Raw genomic sequence first — 19,928 nt, forward strand, 5'->3', positions numbered from 1 at the left:
TTTCCCGGCTACGGTTCCAAATTTCAATGTTTTCACCACTAAGCCACTTAAATCATCGCTTTTGCTTTGTGACACAGAGCTCTATGCCTAGAAAAAGATCATGTTCATCAACAAATAGCTGCAGTGTTGTGGAACAAAGCTGCTCATTGAGGAAGCCTTCATCTCATTCTTTCATAACAATGTTCTTAGATAAAACTGTGAATACTCCCAACCCTTTAGACTGGAGGCAACATAAATGGTTTCACTGTTGCCAGGATACAGGAGTCATGGACGAGTTCATTCAAAATGCTCCACCTCACTATGTGTGTAGAAACATTTCCTTCTGCTATTAAAGAGCAAACTCTGCATCAGCGGCACCCTGATTTCTCAGTTGAATTATTTTCAGGAATTGGCTAAATCTTAAAGGACTTTTGCCTAACTGAAATTGTTGATAGTTTGATAATGCGGTACTCTACCCAGGCCTGCGGTCGCTGTCTGGGTCAGACTTATTTCCACCACATAACGTTGTTAAAACAAAAACAAAAGATTTTTGTCCGCCTTCAAACCTTTGACCTGCTATCCATTGGGGAGCTGATTTGCTTCATAACAGGACAAAACGTTGACATCTTATTTACCCAGGACGTCCTCCACTTTGGTAGGAAGTAGGGCAGGGTGTATCCAGACACTGGTATCCCCCTCTGGTATTAAAGCACATCTGACTGTGTCCACACTGAATTCTTTGTTCCATGCACTCGTCAATATCTGTTAAAAGGAGGGGACGCGGAGTTTTCTGTTATTTGCAGGAGTGGTTTGAAGGTTGTGTTCAGCGTAGAGTGATCCAGGAAGTTCATACCTTTACAGCTTCTGCCATTGGGCAGAAGTTTGTATCCTGGAGGGCACAGACAATGAAAGCTGCCGACTGTGTTTCTGCATTCGTGTTGGCATGGCTTCTTCAACAAACACTCATCCACATCTGTTAAAAAAAAGAAACTGTTAAAAACACAAAGGCCACATTAAAAAGAACATTGTTCTTTTTACAGGAACAATTAACACTTGTTCCTGCAAACAAGTGTTAATTCAAACCTACCCACACATGCACCATTTCTGCTGGTGTAGCCCACAGGACAGCTTTGCCTCGTAATGCGAGATGCTCCGTTAGAGCGTGAGATGATTGGCCGGCCAAGGGTCGACACCAGCTGTGGGCGGAGTCTGGCCCTCACTCTGGTGCCGTTGGTGAAGATCTGGCCTCGCTCCAGCCCCGCACAGGAGCGCCCGTCCCCCAGCAGCAGAGTACCGGGAGGGCACAGGCACCTGAAACTGCCGGGCACGTTACGGCACTGGTGCGCACAAGGATTCGGCGTTTGCGAGCATTCGTCGATGTCTGGAAGGCGCAGTAAAATTCACAATGGAGTCAATGTGGGATCCTTTTTGAAGAGGTGTTTCATCAATCAGACAAGAGAAAAGTCCTACCCAGACACGGAAGGCCGACTCCCTGAGATCTGTAACCTCTGGGGCAAACACATCCGTACCCTCCGACCGTGTTCTGACAGATCTGACTGTAGCGGCACATGTGACTTCCGTCCTGGCACTCGTCAATATCTAGGAACAAAACCGGGAGGCAGCTTGGAGCAAACACTTTATTCTTAAATCCAACTAAAAAAAAAGTAATAACTGTAAAACTGAAATCAAACAGACAAAATAAATGCACCCTCCCCCCCTAATTACTTTTCCACATTTCTGCTGTAGAAACTGTGAATTCCCTGTAATAAATATTTTTGGTATTTTTGAGGAACAACTCTGGACAAATCATTCCAGCTCTCGTTCTGAGGGACAGACTGAGTCCACAAAATCACCCTCAGACATTCCCATTAAATTCTGCTTATTGTCAAGTCTCTTGAAACGCTCTTAATTCCAAGTAATTTGACCCATTCTTGTGAGCAAGGCTTGCAGAATTAAAAATTTATGACATTATTTTGTTCTAACAAATCTACAATCTACTTTTTTTTTTTTGTATTTTACTCTTGTATCACAGCGGAAGAGAGACTGAATTATCTGCTGCGACTCCCGATCTGCCAGCGTCACATCACTGCTCTCTCTGTTCAGATATTACCAGAAAATTCTCGGTGCAGAAGAGAGAGAAATACGGAGAGCATCTGAAACACTCAGCGAATGTCGTGACATTCAAAGCAAAATCAAGAAATCTCTCGAGTTACTTTTTCTGTTAATATTGTCCATGCACTCCCAGCGAATCATCAAAACAGTACGGACTTAAGCTGTTTGTTCTGGATGAAATAAATATATTCAGCAGGAGCAAGATTTGAGTTCATTAAGGGGTGTAAAAGTATGTCTTGACTTAAATATATCTTTAAAAATAAATGTTAAAACTATGCAAATTTTTGTTGCCTTGTTGTCAAAATGTACTATTTATTTTGTAGAACTTCCTGCTTACAAAAAATTTACAAGTGTCAACAAAAACAGAAACTGTAGTGTCATTGTTAAGTTTGTACGTGTGATACAAGTCTTGTAATTTTTCTGCATTTTAAAGGCGTCGTGTTTTCAAAGCCTGCATGTTTCATTGACTTTCTTCAGATCGATATCAAGGAGAAAATCCTGATGGGATCATCGCTTGAAACAACCAATGTGTGACAGTCACTCACCTGCACAGGCTCCATTTTCTGCTGTGGTCATTCCAGCTGGACAACTGTCGAAACACTGATATCCTCCATCGGTGTTGCGGCACTGCTGGTGCGCCGGGCACACATTCCTCATGCACTCGTTGATGTCTGGAAAAGTCCAAACATTTACCACTCAGTTGTGGAAATAATGTCATTACACCCGACATGGACACACCACGGATTTGATTCTAAATAAGGGTTGGGTTTCACACTAACAGACTAACTTCAGCAGACTCAGAGGGGAGACCAGGTCACCAAAACCCTGGCGAAATAAATAAATGACCTCAGCTTAAGCTCTCCAGATACTCATCTGATCTGAAGAATATATGAAGATGGGGAAAGAAAATGTGCTCATCTGGGTCTTAACCACTTTACAAAATGTCTGTCTCCAAACCACTATGAGGTGTTTTAATCACAAGAAGCAACTGACTGACCGATGCAGCGATGTCCTGACGACTGGTATCCAGGATGACAGATACAACGGTAGGAACCCAGAGTGTTGAGACACTTATGGTGGCACGGGGAGACGGCAGACTCCTGGCACTCATCCACATCTGAAACACAAATTAGCCATGAAAGGGTTCATCAGTACTTATACTGATGAACTTCAGAAAGTGTTTAGAGGCCTTAAAGCCGCAGTACGTAACTTTTATGACAAATATTTCTCTACATATTTGTTGAAGCTGTCACTATTTTGTCAAAGTATGGTTATCAGATGGATAATCTGTGGACATTTATTTGTACTCTTCTGACTTCTCCCAGTCAGAAAATAACCAATCGGAGCCAGGAGGAGGGTCTTAGTCCTGTCAATCATGCCAGTTTTGACAAATGTGTAAAGAACATATTTTTAATAAAACTTACACACAGCAGTAAAAGTAAAAACCTAGATGTATTTTTACTTAGATGTTATGTGACAGACCAAAACAACGCAGTGCAAAACTGTGAAGTGGAAGGCAGACGATAAATGGTTTCCAAAGTTTTCTACAAAAATAATTCGGAAAGGTTGCCGTGCCCCAAATCGCTCAAAAAGACTTAAAACTGCAGCTGAGATTTTTTATAATATTTTTTGAGGAAGCACACATATTTGCTGGAGACTGTTTATATTTTAGTGTTTAACTTTTTATTTGTTGTTTAATCTTCAAATTCATAAAACACATAGTGGAAAGGCCCATAAGCACCATTTAGCTGGGAGGAAAGCCAGTCTTTCTTTTGTTTGCCCAACCCATTAATATTATCTAAATAAAAATAAATTTTCTGGACATACGATAGCGTCTTACTGTTCTAAGTCTGAGTGAATAAATCGCCGCTGCACTTTGATGCACTGTGGAGAAAATAAGAGCTTTGCTCGCAGCTGGAAGGAGTTTGCGTGCGTCATGAAAAGCTACAAATTTTTTCTGTAGGCTGTGTCTTTTGGCTTCAACCAAGCATTGTTATTGCCATAATTAAGAGAGAAACTCATGGAACAAACTAAATAAATACATTTAAAAAAAATGCTATTTAAAAATAATCAATAGAGCAGTGAATGGCTTGGCCTGTGGTCAACGGTAAATAAACTCGTCCAGTCGCCTGACCTTATGTTCTCCGACAAACCTCTGGGGCCTTCAAAGCACGGCTGTATTTTTTACTGACATTAAATTATACACATAAAATCCTAATGTAAGACATTGATATTTGTAGTTGTAAAATTGGAAAAATGAGGAAAAATTGGTTTTAAAGCAACAGCAAATGTACAGCGTGCTTCAATTGGCGATAAATGGCCGTAGGACAGCATGCCTCAGACTGACCTTCACAGCTGGTTCCTGTGGCGCTGGGTTTGAATCCTGGTCCACACTTGGCCTGGCAGCGGTATGTACCCACTGTGTTGACACACTGCTGGTTGTAGTGGCACGTGTGGGAGCCTTGGGAGCACTCGTCAATATCTGAGTGGGACGCAGACAATCCAACACAGTGTTAGCATGGCAGTATTTACATATTGGCATTCAGCAGGTCATGTCTAGTGTCTCACCATGGCACGTGTTGGTCTCTGCAGAGATAGTGAAGCCAGAGGGACAGGCACAGGTGAACCCTCCCAGGATGTTGTTGCATGAATGGGAGCAGGGAGACTGCAGGGCACACTCGTCTTCATCTAGCAACAAGACATTTTGTTACATTCACAAAAACCAAAGAACTGAGAGAAAAATGGCAATAAATGTTGCCAGCAACCAGATGAGACAAATAAGAAAAAAAAAATGTCACACCAGCACAGTAAGAGGCCGTGTCGAGACTGAAGCCTTTTGGGCACGCGTCTTCATAACCATCTGCCAAAAAGAAGCATTATTTCAGGTTCAACAATTGATGTGTAGTAGGAATGTCAGAGGATAATTTATTCCATGTATCCCCAGACCTGGTACGAGGAGGCTGGTAGTGATGTGGAAGTCCAACGTCAGGGTGAACATGTTATAGACGCTGTTTATTCCAGAAACCTTGAGCAGCTGAAGCACAGGGCCTTGGCGTTCGTCCTGGCCCTCGTAAACGATGGTGTGATTACATCGCAGCGCCATGGGACTGCCTGCTCTCTGGTGGGTCTGCGATGACCATGAGTACAGCTGTCCTTGGCCCGTCTGCACGTATGACTCATCAAAGTCCTGTGGGAGGAGGGTCAAATCAGGTCAGACGAATCGAAGGGATCCATTTCTGCAGGGTGACGTAAAAGGAACTCGAGACACAATCGAGGCCCCTTGGACACACATAATCACTTCCACAAACACACCTGAAGGCCCAGATGAGATGAGGAGGATAATGACGGCGGAACGAAGCCGTTGATTACGATGTCAATCAGCAGAACTCCCTCCGAGTCCAGTCCCCTGGCCACGTGGGTCAGACGGAGGATCTCTCCTGTGAGAATCCAATAAAACACTGTTTGTTGGACAAACTCGAGAATGTTCAAGGTAGCGAGTGCTGCCATCTGCTGGCTGCTTTTACAAATGAGTGCTCAGTTCAGACATAAAAGAAATAATGTCCTCTAATTTTTTTCAATTTCGATGTACTTTTTACCTCTTGTCATTTTTTTGTGTTTTAATTAATCAATCAATCAATCAAATTTTATTTGTATAGCACATTTCAGCAGCAAGGCATTTCAAAGTGCTTTACATCACTAAACACAAAGAGTTATGTAACAATGAATCAACAATCAAATGTAGTTGCTGCACTACATTACAGAGTAGCAAAGCCAAGGACCAGTCATTGCTGAGAAGTCCTGTATCCATCACATGTGAAATATGTTAAACTAACCTGCTATTATGTTTTGATTTTATTCTACCTGATGAATAAATTAAATAGAAAGACAAAAAAAAAAAACATTGAAAGTTTGATGAGCTCACCGGTCTCAAACTCCAGCTGAGACTCCTGCCTGAACTGGCCCTGTGTGAAGGAGAACCCGTTTCTGGTGGCTCCGTTTTGAAGCACAGTGGTCCAATAGATGGGAGTGAAAACAGACACCAGAACCTGCAGCAAGGGACCTACGACAAAGCATTAGTTCTTTATCTGCTATGGGTATTTCAAGATATTTCAAACATTTTCCATCTCTGAATTATCACTTATTCATACAAGTGTCTCTAATAAAAATTGAATGAATAAAAACAAACTTATCAAAACAAAACACCTCATTTATTTAGCCTGCTTTATATCCAGAGCATTTTTTTTATTACAAAGGGTTTTAAGCCTCTTTACAGACACATGAAAGGGTGAGTGAACTTGCTGAAACAACTCCTTTGAAGCTGCAGTACAGTATGTACAGTAACTCACCGACTGCAGGAGGGACGTTGTCCAGACGTGCCTCCAGAGTGCTGCTGCCTTGTTCCTTGTCGTCTGTGATGTTGGCCTCCAGGAAGGACACACCAAACTCTCTGTCATTCACCATCCCTATCAGACTGCCTCGAGTCTTACGTGGAACCTCACCTGTCAGCAGAAACCCAAACAGTCTGATGAACAGGAGTTTCGCAGATGGTTTGTGTACGCCAGCTTGTTGTCAAAAGTAAAAACTTGGATAAATGACAAAGTCTGGAAAAGCTACCTGGACACAAACCAGTCTGGCATTTCCTTGAGTCGGTGCTCGGGCCGCCGCAGGTGCGGCCGCCGTTTGCTGGCGCTGGATTGTTGCACAGTCTGTTTCGTTCCTGGAAGCCTTGACCACATGTACTGCTGCACGGACCCCATTCCCCCCAGCTGGAGTAACCTCCATGAACTATGTTAGAGACGGTAGAGAGTCAATGACAACAGCATGGATGAATTGGTTTTTACTGCCAAGCATGTGGAAATCAGCTCTTTCATCACACAAAAGCAAAGCGAATTTTTAGAGCTGCAGTATGCAAGTTTAAAAAACATTTTTTTTTTTACATATGTATTAAATTTGAGAGAGATAATCTGTGAAAAAAGTCAAGGTCCTTCACCCCCTCCCAGTGCTACTATGGAAATCTGTAAAAGTGCACCACTTTTGCTCAAAAATAACCAGTAAGAGTCAGGAGGAAGGTCTTAGCTATGTCAATCATTCTTGTGAACACGCTGCTCAATGTACTAATAACGGGGAAAAGCAAAACTGTTTATCCACTGACATTGGTGAGCAAGGGTGAGTCTGTGTGAAGATGACTAACAGCGCTAACATCTGAGTTTGACATCCCCTCAGGGTAGCATTTCTAAAAGAAAAACACTTAAATACATATCTGCATTGGTCAAAATCCATATTGGCAGAATCTGAAGAATGGAAATTTGGATCAGAGCATCTCTAGTTACTGGTTTTGCAACTAATCTGTGAAATTATGATAGCCAAACTCACTCTGAACCTTGAGGGTTACGGTCCTCTCGGCTGATCCGGCCTCACTCTCAGCCACACACTGGTACTCTCCTTCATCTGCAGCCTGTGGATCCGACAGGTAGATAAGGCAGCTCTAACTTGGTTAGTGTCCTACCATCTGATTGTGACATCACAATCCTTCAAAACAAAATCAATTACTTTTACAAGGACAGAAAACCAAGATTTAAAAAGAAAAAAAAAGAAAAAAAAAGAAAAAAAGTTGACATGTTCAGTGGAACACCTGATTATATTCTATTAAGTTGTCGTGACAGACATGATTTGTCCAGAGAGGGAGAAATTTCACATTAGAGTCCTCGGTGGGAAGGACACTCATCCGTCTGTGAGAGTCTCAGCTGCAGGCTGTTCGATTACGGCTGCAGTTACGGACCATAACGAGGTTACAGTCGAACAAAGGAGGGGCAAGTCTTGGAACATGCAGCGCCCTCTCTGTCACTTTGCTCCGTGGCTAATGCTGTTAGCCGCTGTGGCTGAACTGAATCTGATTTGGATGGAAGCGGGGAGACTGTAGGACAGTCACACATGGCCCCTACAATTAAGGGGACTGCAAATCGAAGCTTAATTTGGATAAATGATGTATAACTTTTAAGGCTTAATTATTCAAACTTAAGCTGCAATGGTTAAGAAAATGGATTTAGTGAGATGTAAAAGGCAGAATAACAAAATAAATCATAATTACAGTGATGCTGTAAATGACCAGAGATCCGTTGTGAAGTGCTTGCATTCGGAGGAGGCGGTGTAAGGGCTTCCCATTTCGTAGCCAGCGGAGGACGGGGCTGGGGTCTCCGTGAACTGGACAGTCAAGCATTGCGATGCCACCCTGGACAACCGTCTGAGACGTGTGGGCTTCACCCTTTAACACCGGAGGCTCTGAAGGTGCACGGGATAAATATTTAACACGGGAGACGAGTAAATTATGGCTTATTCACATGTAAAGCTTAAAGAAGAGAAAATCCTTCAACAAAATCTCACCTCTGATACGGACGAACGAGAGCGCTCGGATGGAGCCCACACTGTTCTCTGCCAAGCACACGTAGGTCCCAGCGTCATTCAGAGTCACGTTCTCAGAGAGGACTGAGCTCCTGCCGGCCTCGTCTGTAATGGCTCCTAGAACAGTTTGGCCGCGGTCAGAACCCCAAACACTCTCCTGAACCGAGACAACTACCACATAGCTGCATCTGAACCGAGTACCTTTGTAGGGCTTGTTGTTGATAGTCCAGGAGATGGAGGGAGGAGGTGTTCCCTGAGCGTGACAGGACAAGGCCAGACTCTGCCCCTTGTTCAGGGTTACATCACCTGGCAGCTCTTTGAAAACCGGCCTGCTGTTGATTGACAGGCGGACGTCTCGTCTCGCTGAGCCCGCGGGGTTGGTGGCCACACACGTGAATATCCCAGCGTCTCCCGGCTTTGTGGAAAAAAAAAAAACTGTCAAAATGAATTCCTCCGAGAACAGCTAGAGGCAAATGTTATTAAGCAGTTAACGGTAGAGATGCACCGATACACATTTAAAGCACTTGGGAAAGCTTTCAGCCTGAGATGCCGGCTTTAGCCAGTTCTGAAATCTCCTTAGGAAATATAGCAGGAAGGAACAAAGAGATCTTTCTAGACTCCATAACAAGTTGATGCTGCCTTGGACTAGAAACCTCACCCCGAGTTGCCTGACCATCTGTATAGTGGTATATGCATGTTATGACACCTTTCTGATGCTGAAACAGCTAACTTTGAGCTTTCTTCACTCAGTAACAGCATCCACACTGATGTGACTTCAGCTTGATCTGGTAGCGCTAAAGTACGATTTGATAGGAAAGGTCCGACTGATCAGATCTGAGCTGAAAACGGGACAGTCCCACTCATCAGCTGATGTTTCGGTGCACCTCTCGTGAACTTGCATACAAACTACATATAAAGTCTGACCTCCACTCTCTCGATAATCAGCTCTCCAGATCGTAGGATGGAGAATTTGCCGAGAAGGTTTGGGACAACAACGCTGTCCTTCTCCCACAACACTCTGGGCTCTGGTAAACCCTGAGCCGCACACGGCAGCAGAGCCTGAAACCCCTGGATGACCGACAGCTCAGTCTGTGCTGGTGGAATCATGGGTGGAACTGAAATGCAACAGATCGAGTTGCGTCAATGTGTTATGCTTCTTGCACAATGGAATTAGGTGAGGTGGAATTAAACAAAGTCTCTTCTCACCCTGAACAACTAGCCTCATATCATGGCTAGCTCTGCCGGCCAGGTTTTTAGCTGTACATGTGTAGATCCCGGCATCGCTCCGCTGCGTGGAAGCAATTGCCAGAGTTCCATTGGCAAAGATACGCATATGAGGACCATCAACCACAGGCCTCCTCTCTTTATGCCAAGTAACTTCAGGTTGTGGCTGACCATCAGCCGCACACTCCAGACTGACTGGCTGCCCTAAGACAGCAGTGTAGTCAATTCGAGGAACACTCAGCACCGGCGGTACTGGAAAAAAAAGAAAAACAAAGGAAAGTAAATTCATTCATAAATGTCCCATAAATAAATGCCTAATATAGCCTTTTAATAATAAGAAGGAAGTAGAAGTCAGTTTCATATACATTGTGACAACAACACTAAACTGAAGTCTATTTTACCTTGAAGGACCAGTTTGGTTCTCGCTACAGTGACACCAGCCTCGTTCTTTGCCAGGCACTGATAGGTCCCAGCATCTCCAAGAGTCACACGAGAGAACTTCAGCGCTCCATTTGAGAGGACAGCCAGCCTATGACCTGTGGCAGTCATATTGGCACAATTACTAAAATCTGAAGAGATTATAATCCTGTGAGCATTGTACGTGGCAATGCTATTGTCCCAGCGGTAAATATGGCAAATGAATTTGTCAAGACTCTGAAAGATATCAACACAGAGTGCATGACAGCTGACTTTCTTTTTTTAAAAATCACATGTTCTTGTTACCAGCTGCTATAGGAACTCCTTCTCTCTGCCAGATGATTGTTGGTCTGGGGAATCCTTGAACTTCACAGGGAAGAACGGTTCCATGATTTAACAATACTTGCACCTCCTCTGCCATCGGCCTGATCTCTGGTGGCTCTAGGAACGTGGAACAGGACACAGTTAGTCATTTCACAGTTGACATTTAACATCATTCTCATTTTGTTCCCCCCCAACGACTGGCCTAAGGTCCATTAGGACCTACCTTGTATGGTCAGGGAGACGTGCTTGTGAGCCACTCCAGCCGGATTTCGGGCTGAGCATGTGTATCTGCCAGCATGACTTGGCAAAGCAGCAGGTATCTCCAACACCCCTGCATGAACATGACATTTAAAACCATTTATCATATATTTTTAATAATGTTTATATTAGAATCAAAATAATAAGTTAGTTATAGGCCACATTAGTATACACTACAAAAAAAATGAACTCACAAGTAACTTTTCAGCAAGATGTAGGAGATTGTTTTAAGGCAATAATTCCTTAAGACTGAGGAAAAAGTACCAGTTCCACTGGAAGATTATTTTGCTCATAGCATGAGAAAAATGTCTGGTTATGAGTGGAATAATCTGCCAGAGGAACTGGCACTTATTTTATGTATACTAAGACATTTGCACTAAAAACGAGACCAAAAATACTTGGTAAGACTTTGTGTTTTCGTAGTGCAACAATAATAATATCATCCATAACATTTAGTCATAGATAGCATTCAGTTACTGTATATCAACATTATTACAACCATATTAGGAAATATTAATACTGATATATCAGCAGAATGAATACTTTGTTTCCTTGCGCTAAATTGAAAGCGATTATATCAGTTTTCTTAGATTAACCAAGAGTAGTTCTTGGTTTGAGAAGAACAACTCAAGCCAGTTGTCTTACCAGTGGGAAGAACGCGGTAATTTCCTCCCCTGGTCCCCAGTTTGGCTCCTCCCTTCGTCCAGGTCACAGTGGGCGGAGGCTGTCCTTGTACGTGACAAGGCAACGCCACAGGAGACATTTTCACAGCCTTCACTGCTGTGACATCATCCTCAATAGAAGGTGGGACTGCAGAGGAATAAACATGTCAAGCATTCAGTGGAATTCATAAGAACTTTCAGAATGTGGCAAAATCCCAATCCCAAATCCAAAATCTCCAAATGCCTGCCTTGGAGGATGACCTCGATGACCCTGCGCTCCTCTCCAACCTCGTTGACCGCCGTGCACTCAAAGTAACCTTCATCCTCATCAGATGGAGACAAAAGAACGAGAGACCCAGACGACAGTAACCTGGATGGAGAGGGTGTGGAGGCAGAGCAAGATTCTGTATTTTCAGTTCTGTGAGTTAAGTTGCATTATTATAGTATATTCAAAAGAGGGTGCCGAGGCTATTATCATCAGCGAAGACTAATGAATAACAGTAACTAGAAGTAAAAAAAGACTCATTTTTGTAAATTGGAATAAAATAAATACTTTACAAAATGAGAAAAACTAACTCAAATTTTAATGGCCGCTCACAAACTAAAATTAACTTAATTACGTTTGTTGTTGTTTTTTCCTTGCTGTACTACGTCATGTTTGTTGATGTATGTCCATCCTAAACTAGCATCATTTTAGCAGAAGTTGAGATAAAGCGCCACACTCCAGTTTGGGTTTACAATGAATATAACTGCATTTTAGAAGATAAAAAAACAAGTGCTTTGGAGGGAAACAAGATAAAACACGTTTTATATTAAAGGGGAAAAATTCCAAAAGCTTTAAAATGTACTTGAAAAGCTCGCACAAGACCTGCCTTGCAGGTGCTGTTATTAAACTTACTATTACTGTATCACATATCTTTTGTACTTGCCTGGTATGTACAATCATTCATTTTCAGTAATTTACTACATTTTCTTGAGGATTTTTTGGGATTTTGTTGCACAAAAACTTTTTCTAAAATGTGTTTTCTTTGTCCCCTAGCAAGCAATTGGTATTACAGTCAACACTTTGACTGAAACTCACAAAACCTAAACTGAAGCACTTTAAAAACTAGAAACTAAACTAAACTTGCAAACAATTGGATAAAACTAATAAAAACTACAATTCTGTAGTCAATAAAAGCTAATCAATAACTGCAAAGCTATTAAAACTTTGGTGAGTACATCCACAACTTTGTGCTCACCTGTATGCACCAGGCTGCTGGTGAATGTCAAGTGGTGTACCATTCCTCTTCCAGGATATTTTAGGTGGTGGTATACCTGTGGTCTCACAACTAAGCACAGCTCTGGTTCCAGTGGTCACTGTCACGTTGAATGGACCTGGACTGATGGAAGGACCCACTAAGGAGAAACAGAAAAGCTTAGATAAGAGAGGCTTTTCCAATTTTTTTTAATTTTTTTATTTACGGACTATAAATTACAAAAGGAACACGGACAGATTTATAAAGAAACTACACGAGATATTATTCACCAAACACACGCAGATCCATTGCACGGTGATCTGAGCCAGCCGGGTTGGACACTGTGCAGTAGTAGCGACCAGCGTCATTCAGCTGAGCCCCACGTACGCGCAAGGAGCCTTCAGTTAACAGTGAGAACCTGAAACAAACACACAAGTGAGCAGTAACTATGCTGTACTCATTTAGATTCTCTATTTGACAGCGAGTGTGAAGAGACAGATGCTTTGCCCAGTAATCTTAGGACATACTTATTATTATCCCTAGGCACGGGGAAGCCATCTTTCCTCCAGATGACCGCAGGTAAAGAGTCACCTTCAACTTCACAGGGTAAAACCACATCCTGGCTAAGATGAACCGTTACCAAGGAGCTGCTTTCCTTTATCACTGGCGGTACTGCAAATAGACAAGCAAGTGCAGCTGAATATATTTAGATTACCATCATTGCACAAAGCATTATTTTCTAAAATCCATTAGAGGGTGAGGGTTTGTATACGGAGTTTCATAAAGCGGGAGAAATAAAAATTCTGATTTTGGCAGATTGAAAAGGCTCTCGTAAATCACTTCACAAAACAAAGTAGTTTTAGAATAACAAATAGAGAGCTATTCATTTTAAACGAGTTTGAAAGCTTGAAACGTAATTTATCACAATTTCCCTAAGAGCCGCCCCGATTTAATAAACATTAGTCCAGCTAGACAGAATACACAAAAAAAGTCAAGAGCATTACCAGGATAATAGTCACATTTTTATGAATAATCAAAACAAAAAATCATATTGGGTTTTGGATTGCATAAAATGCTTTACAAAAATATTCACACATTATGACTCTTTACAACACACTTAAGGATTTTAGATGGATCTTGTTTGGGGAGCCCTATGGTGCATATCAGTGAAGCACAAGACCAAAGGAGCACAGCAGACGGGGCAGGGATAAAGCTGTATAGAAGACTGAAGCAGAAAGTGACAAGAAGTAACTCATTAAGACAACCAGACTAAAGCATGGCCGCCCACAGACTGACAGACTGGGCTTAATCAGAGAGGCTTGTCAGATTGTCATTCAAGGCTGAATGACAATCTGGCCTTCACGGAAAAGTGACGAGAAGAAAGCGACTAAAGAAAGAAAAGTCATACAAAACATAATTGTGGCAATATCATATTATGAAGATGAAATGGTTTAAGCTGGCCAAGCTCCAAGAATGGAGAGGAGAAGAATAACAACCCTACACATACAGCCAGCTACTGAAGTATTTCAAAGCATATTGATGTGAAAAAGTGGCCCCCTTAAAGTCTAGGCTTAAATCAAATTGAATGTAGCAAGACTTATAATCCAACTGAACTTATGTTATTTGGCACAAATAATTTGGCAAAAGCTTTAACCTCCAGAAGTGCAAAGCTGATAGAAACATAAGCAGAAAATCTTTGTGGTTTTAATGTGAAATATTGGAACAACTCAAATGTTTTGGCACTCTACATTTACACTAAACTACATCTTACTTAAATGCTGACTAAATAATATAATGACTTGAGTGAAAAGACAAATACATCGAATATATCCCTAATGAATTATGATACAATTACGTTCACCAATAGAATAATTCAAGCATAATGTATACTTAAAAGGTAGGTTAAAGGTGATAAGTTGTTAACATGTCATAATATAACATTTTTCTGGTTATACTTACACATAATCTCCACAGTGAAGAAGAGGCTGGTGCTTCCAGCCATGTTTGTGACAACACAACTGTACTGGCCACTGTCCTCAGGCTTGACCTCCTGAATCTCCAGGTACTGACCTCCTGCCAGCCGCTGGATGCGTCCACCAAGCTGACGGAACAGGAAGAGACAAGGAAAAGGTGAAACGAGAGTCAGAGGAGTTCAGTGTTATCTATTTAATTTTTCAACTCTGTACCTGCAGCTTGGCCTCATCCTTGTACCACTCTATGTCTGGAGGGGGGTCGCTGTCCGCCAGGCACTCTAAGGTCAGGTGTCCGTTAAATGGCACGGTCACCAACTTTACATCACTAGACCCGAGGAGCGTAGGCGGGACTGAAATACAAATGGGTTCCACTGAAATAAATCACTCAGAGCATAAATCCCCTCGGTGATTGATGAACTCGTTTTTAAGCCCTAGAGGGTTTTGATCCGAGGGTGGAAGAAAAGAACAAACAGGTCAGGACATATTTACAACTCAAGTGTTCAGACTGCAACAGTATGTGCCTGAATGTCCATTCAATACAAAAATAAAAATGATGAATGATAAAAACGTCACCATGCGTGCAATTCAGTCACAGAAGAAGGTTGATGATTATGCCTTTGGAGGTTTTACTTACAGAATTAATCTTAACTTTGCAGGCCCCAACAGCACTGTTACATTTCCGTTCACCGAAGCCTCAATTTGTTACAGCACGCAACAGGAGGTGGAATAAATGAAGTATGCTTAAGAGTTTTACAAAACCAAGCTGGGTCATCAATCAAAAAAAAGAAGAAAAGAGGTGAAATCCCCTACGTTTTGTGCATAGTGTAGCAGGAGCAGGTCTGTTTTAGCAGGTTGTTTTCTTCTGAGTTTTATTCATCACTTCCTGAGCGTAGTTAGGAAAGGAAGCGGGGGGATACAATGTATTCTTCTAATGTCAATAACTTTGAGAGAGCAGCTCGTGTCACCTTGCACTCGGACCCAGTGGCTTTTTCCATCCTCTCCGGCTAGGCTGCTGGCCAAGCAGGCGTAGAGACCTGCATCCTCGACCTTTAAAGCAGAGCACATTCATCAACCTGAGTGCTTCTGGCAGAGCAGTCTGGTTTTCACCTACACTGATGCTATCTAAATTATGACCTCCATTTGTCAATACTGTTGTCTGTATTTAGAGGAGCACACCGGCTCTTTTTATTTTAAAAATATTTTAGGTGTGACAATGGGAAAAAAAAAAAAAAGATTTTAATAGAACAATTACATGCTGTCTATCACAAATCTATAATAAATCTAAACTCACTCATTTGTTTTGTCACAGCAACGCAGCTAAATTCTATTGAGTTCGTTGGACAACATATTTAAAATTTGTAATGACAAGGACACATAGGTTTCAAAAATGTTCACAAATAAAAATCTGAAAAGTGTGGCATGTGTTTATATTGAGCTGCCTTTACTCTGCTGCCCTCAAACATAATCCAGAATTTGCTGACTGGACACAACTACTAGTTTATGAAGTTCAGAAATCTGCTCTATGTGAGAGTGGGAAGAAGAAAATGATTGTTGGAAGAGAGTCATCAGAAGTCCAGCTGGAAGTTTTCAACGAGCCGTAAAGGGCACACCATAAACATGTGGTCAGATGCGACCAAAATGAAACGTTCTGGCCTGCCAGAACAAACACGGCGCACCACTCCCATGGTGATGGCAGCAGCACTGTGGTGTTGGGATGGGTTCCTTCAATGGGGATAGGGGAGCTGTTAGCAGTCCATGGGACAGTAGGAACGTTTGAGACCGGGCGGAGGTTCAACTTTCCAGCAAAATACAACAACCCAAAATATACAGCTAAAGCTACAGCACTGCAAAAAAAATGAAGCTCCTACTTAAATAAAAGAGTTTATTTGTTATATATAATCCAGTTAAGTTTGTCAAACTTACTTTATTTACATCTGTTTAACACAACAACTTGATAAACGTAACATACATACTTGGATAAACTTAATTTGACTACTTGTAACAAATTAACTAAATATTTTAAGTTGGGTCACCTGTCAATAGATTTAAAGTATTGCTATTTGAAGGAACAAACTGTTCAATCTGAATATGATTCACTAATTTTGAAAAGGAGATAAACAAAAAAACTGTCTGTAAATGCACTTTAAAAGATTCAGAGTTTTAAATGCATTAGGGGCTGTCAGCATATTGTAGACTTTGGTTGCAAACCATTTGAAAAACATGCATCTTTTACCTTCCATTTCACTATCATACTCTACTTTATCCATATCTTTTAAAATCACAGTAAAATTTGTGGTTGTAACAAAATGAGAAAATGTAAAAACATTCGACAGGTACCAATAACTTCTCAAGCTACCGCGGCACACCTGAACTTTGCTGATCCGGACAGCGTGTCCGTCCTGCTGAATGATGCCGGCTCCCTCCAGGGGGCGGCCGTCCTTCAGCCAGCTGATGGTGGGAGGTGGGACGCCCGAAGCGGAGCACTCCAGCTCAAGTGGACTGTTAACTGGTACGGTCAGCTCTTCTGGAGAGCTGGAGCGGGAAATCTTTGGAGGCTCTGGACGAGAAAAGGAGAATGGCTTTCCTCATTGTTTATTGGACTTTACAACACAAGAAGATAAGTGCAGCGACTGTTCTACCAAGCACGGTGAGGTTAAAGCTTTTGGTGCTGCTCCCCGCCTGGTTACTGGCCACGCAGCTGTACAGGCCTTCATCTGAACGAGTCACATCAGGCAGCTGGAGCCGCGTCTCCTGGCCGTCCAGCAGCAAGTTTCTGTGTAAAGATAGCGGCTGTCCGTCCTTCATCCAGGTCAGCGTGGGAAGGGGGAACCCGCGTGCCTCGCAGGTCAAGGTCACCAAGGATCCCTGGACTACTGTTACTGGCTCCACTGGTTCCACGCGATCAACACCAGGGGGCACTGCACACCAGGAACACGTACTAAATAAACTCTTCAGATCCGCATTTGCTCCGTATCGTCTCTAGAGGGAAGCAGCAGATGAAACGTTTGGATTTTTACCTTGGACTTGCACATCGTAGCTCAGCTGAGCGAGGCCGGCTTGGCTCCGCGCCACACATGTGTAAACCCCGGAGTCCGATTGTTGCACAGGAGCAATCCTTCATTTCAAAGATGGGGGAACATTAGGAGTGACCTCACCGCTAGTAATCTAATTATTTACAAGATATCAGCTAAGACCTAAGCAGACCTCAGTAAGGAGTCAGCAGAGAGGAGGCGCGTGCGTGGAGAGAGGAGCAGCGGACGGCCGTTCTTCAGCCAGCTGATCTGAGGCGGAGGGTTTCCGGCTGCGTGACACTCCAGAGTCACAACGCTGTCCTGAGTCACCTGCACCTCTCTGGGGACTGTTGTCTCACCAGAAATAGATGGTGGGACTATGATAAACCAAAGCAAGTTTGAATTAGTACCACAACTAGATGTGGACAAGTAACAGTTGAAACCAGACGTTTAAATACGGCGAATGAAAAGACACACACTTTACGTTTTTCTCATTGTCTGTAGTTGAATCAGACTAAACTTCTCTCATTTTAGGATAGCTAGATTTACAAAATTATTCCCATTTGCTAAATAGCTCAATAATGAAAAATTATATTAGAGATTTATTTATGAATATCTTCACAGGGTTTTTTTCAGGGGGTTTTTTAACCAGTAAATACTGTAAATGCACATCAATTTTCGGTTTGACTTTTTAAACTTTTCAACTTGAAATTAACAGTTTTAAAAAAATGTCCATATCAGCACTTTTGAACTTTAACTTAATCAAAACCAACCTAAAACAACGAGCGTGTAGATTTTGCTTTCCTGGCCGGCAGTGCTGACAGCCAAGCACGTGTACGTCCCAGAATCCTCAGGGCTCAGCCTCCTTACGGTTAATGTGCTGCCACCAGAGGTCAAACTGCAGGGTTTTACACACACACACACACACGCACACACGCACGCACACACACGCAAACACACACACACACACGCACACGCACACACACACCCACACACACACACACACATTTTCACATGCATCTCCCTGTACAAACTACTCCACCTCCGACTCTCTGCGTTATTTTCTCATCATCATTAACAGCATCTTCCCATGGCTTTCACAAGAACACATATTTGCTCGCTCTGGCTGATGCAGTAGCGATGATCATGTCACGAGGAGAACAGCTGTGACACAGCTGCTCACATTACGCGTCATGGTGGAATTAAAACCATTTGTCTGTGCTTCCCTTGGTCATGCCTATTATGGTGTATTATGATTCATACTGTAATATTCGGAAACCTTCACGGAGCAGTTTTAATCACTCCTGACATTTTAAGTGCTAATCTCTTAATCACACTCAGTTAGAGCAGTGAGAGTCTTACCCGATGTGATGCGTGTCTGATCCCTCGAGAGGCTCTCCGTCTTTCAGCCAGCTGAGGCGAGGCGTGGGGATCCCATTTGCTCTGCAGTCCAGGGTCAGCTCCTCTCCCGTGGGCGCACTCACATCGGATGCTTGGTCGGAGTTCAGGATGGTGGGCGAGACTGGGAGTTGCACAAATTACATGTAAATGCCTCGCTTTCGCGCAGTCAAAAATAGAGTAAAAGGACGTAAGGAGAAACTCGCTTACCGAGCACTGTGAGTGTGTAGTCTTTCTTTGTTTGTCCTTCGCTGTTCTTCACCAGACACGTGTAGGTCCCAGCATGAGACAGAGTGAGAGGGCCCAGCTCCAGCCTGTTACCTCGAATGGACCACTGCCACTGCAGACTGCTCTCTGGATCGCAAAGGCACCCACTTAATTTAGCCTTCACGTATGAGAAGCTTGTACTTTTCCCATTTCTCCGGTCGCTGCCTTGCTCTCACCTATAGGAGTTCCATCTTTCAGCCAAGTGATGCTGGGGACAGGCACTCCTGTGGCCTCACACAGCAGGGCCACATGGGAGCCCAGGGTATAACTGACGGACTCCCGCTGAGGCCCATCAAGCACCGGTGGAACTAAGGGAATAAACACGTGTAGCATTTAACCATACATCACCCACAAACTTTAATAGGTAGATGTTTAATAATGTGCAGCTCAGGGACATTCTTACCATGGACTGTCAGACGAAATGTCCTGTCCACCTGTCCAGCAACATTGGACACTTTGCAGGTGTACATTCCACCATCTGTAGTCTGTGGCAGAAATACATGTGCTTTTAACAGGCTTACTTCCTTCCATCCATCTGTCCATCCATGACTTATCTGTTCTCCCATGATCTATCCATCCATCCATCCATCCATCCATCCATCCATCCATCCATCCATCCATCCATCCATCCATCCATCCATCCATCCATCCATCCATCCATCCATC

At 42.9% G+C, this 19,928-nt stretch overlaps 1 protein-coding gene across 2 annotated transcripts in view; it reads right to left on the reverse strand.

Moving 5' to 3' along the window:
• The window catches only part of hmcn2 (hemicentin 2), a 60,952-nt gene that overhangs the window by 1,388 nt on the left and 39,636 nt on the right, over window positions 1-19,928 (reverse strand). For both annotated transcript variants that reach the window (XM_008419228.2, XM_008419229.2), the window contains 40 exons: window positions 19,666-19,747; window positions 19,439-19,570; window positions 19,206-19,349; window positions 18,960-19,119; window positions 18,371-18,495; window positions 17,791-17,974; window positions 17,604-17,701; window positions 17,226-17,504; window positions 16,953-17,143; window positions 15,552-15,633; window positions 14,800-14,936; window positions 14,573-14,714; window positions 13,141-13,285; window positions 12,904-13,031; window positions 12,617-12,773; window positions 11,624-11,745; window positions 11,359-11,523; window positions 10,679-10,786; window positions 10,438-10,572; window positions 10,116-10,250; window positions 9,697-9,966; window positions 9,415-9,605; window positions 8,692-8,905; window positions 8,473-8,607; window positions 8,180-8,370; window positions 7,465-7,546; window positions 6,706-6,876; window positions 6,438-6,590; window positions 6,014-6,151; window positions 5,404-5,528; window positions 5,038-5,278; window positions 4,892-4,951; window positions 4,660-4,779; window positions 4,439-4,573; window positions 3,089-3,208; window positions 2,637-2,762; window positions 1,450-1,578; window positions 1,067-1,360; window positions 833-952; window positions 615-741 (listed from right to left, as the gene is read on the reverse strand). In XM_008419228.2, coding sequence (XP_008417450.1) covers window positions 615-741; window positions 833-952; window positions 1,067-1,360; window positions 1,450-1,578; window positions 2,637-2,762; window positions 3,089-3,208; window positions 4,439-4,573; window positions 4,660-4,779; window positions 4,892-4,951; window positions 5,038-5,278; window positions 5,404-5,528; window positions 6,014-6,151; window positions 6,438-6,590; window positions 6,706-6,876; window positions 7,465-7,546; window positions 8,180-8,370; window positions 8,473-8,607; window positions 8,692-8,905; window positions 9,415-9,605; window positions 9,697-9,966; window positions 10,116-10,250; window positions 10,438-10,572; window positions 10,679-10,786; window positions 11,359-11,523; window positions 11,624-11,745; window positions 12,617-12,773; window positions 12,904-13,031; window positions 13,141-13,285; window positions 14,573-14,714; window positions 14,800-14,936; window positions 15,552-15,633; window positions 16,953-17,143; window positions 17,226-17,504; window positions 17,604-17,701; window positions 17,791-17,974; window positions 18,371-18,495; window positions 18,960-19,119; window positions 19,206-19,349; window positions 19,439-19,570; window positions 19,666-19,747 — 5,993 coding nt within the window. The remainder of the gene's footprint in view (window positions 1-614; window positions 742-832; window positions 953-1,066; window positions 1,361-1,449; window positions 1,579-2,636; window positions 2,763-3,088; window positions 3,209-4,438; window positions 4,574-4,659; window positions 4,780-4,891; window positions 4,952-5,037; window positions 5,279-5,403; window positions 5,529-6,013; window positions 6,152-6,437; window positions 6,591-6,705; window positions 6,877-7,464; window positions 7,547-8,179; window positions 8,371-8,472; window positions 8,608-8,691; window positions 8,906-9,414; window positions 9,606-9,696; window positions 9,967-10,115; window positions 10,251-10,437; window positions 10,573-10,678; window positions 10,787-11,358; window positions 11,524-11,623; window positions 11,746-12,616; window positions 12,774-12,903; window positions 13,032-13,140; window positions 13,286-14,572; window positions 14,715-14,799; window positions 14,937-15,551; window positions 15,634-16,952; window positions 17,144-17,225; window positions 17,505-17,603; window positions 17,702-17,790; window positions 17,975-18,370; window positions 18,496-18,959; window positions 19,120-19,205; window positions 19,350-19,438; window positions 19,571-19,665; window positions 19,748-19,928) is intronic.

The sequence above is a fragment of the Poecilia reticulata genome, linkage group LG9, assembly GCF_000633615.1.
Source record: "Poecilia reticulata strain Guanapo linkage group LG9, Guppy_female_1.0+MT, whole genome shotgun sequence".
NCBI classification, from domain to species: domain Eukaryota; kingdom Metazoa; phylum Chordata; class Actinopteri; order Cyprinodontiformes; family Poeciliidae; genus Poecilia; species Poecilia reticulata.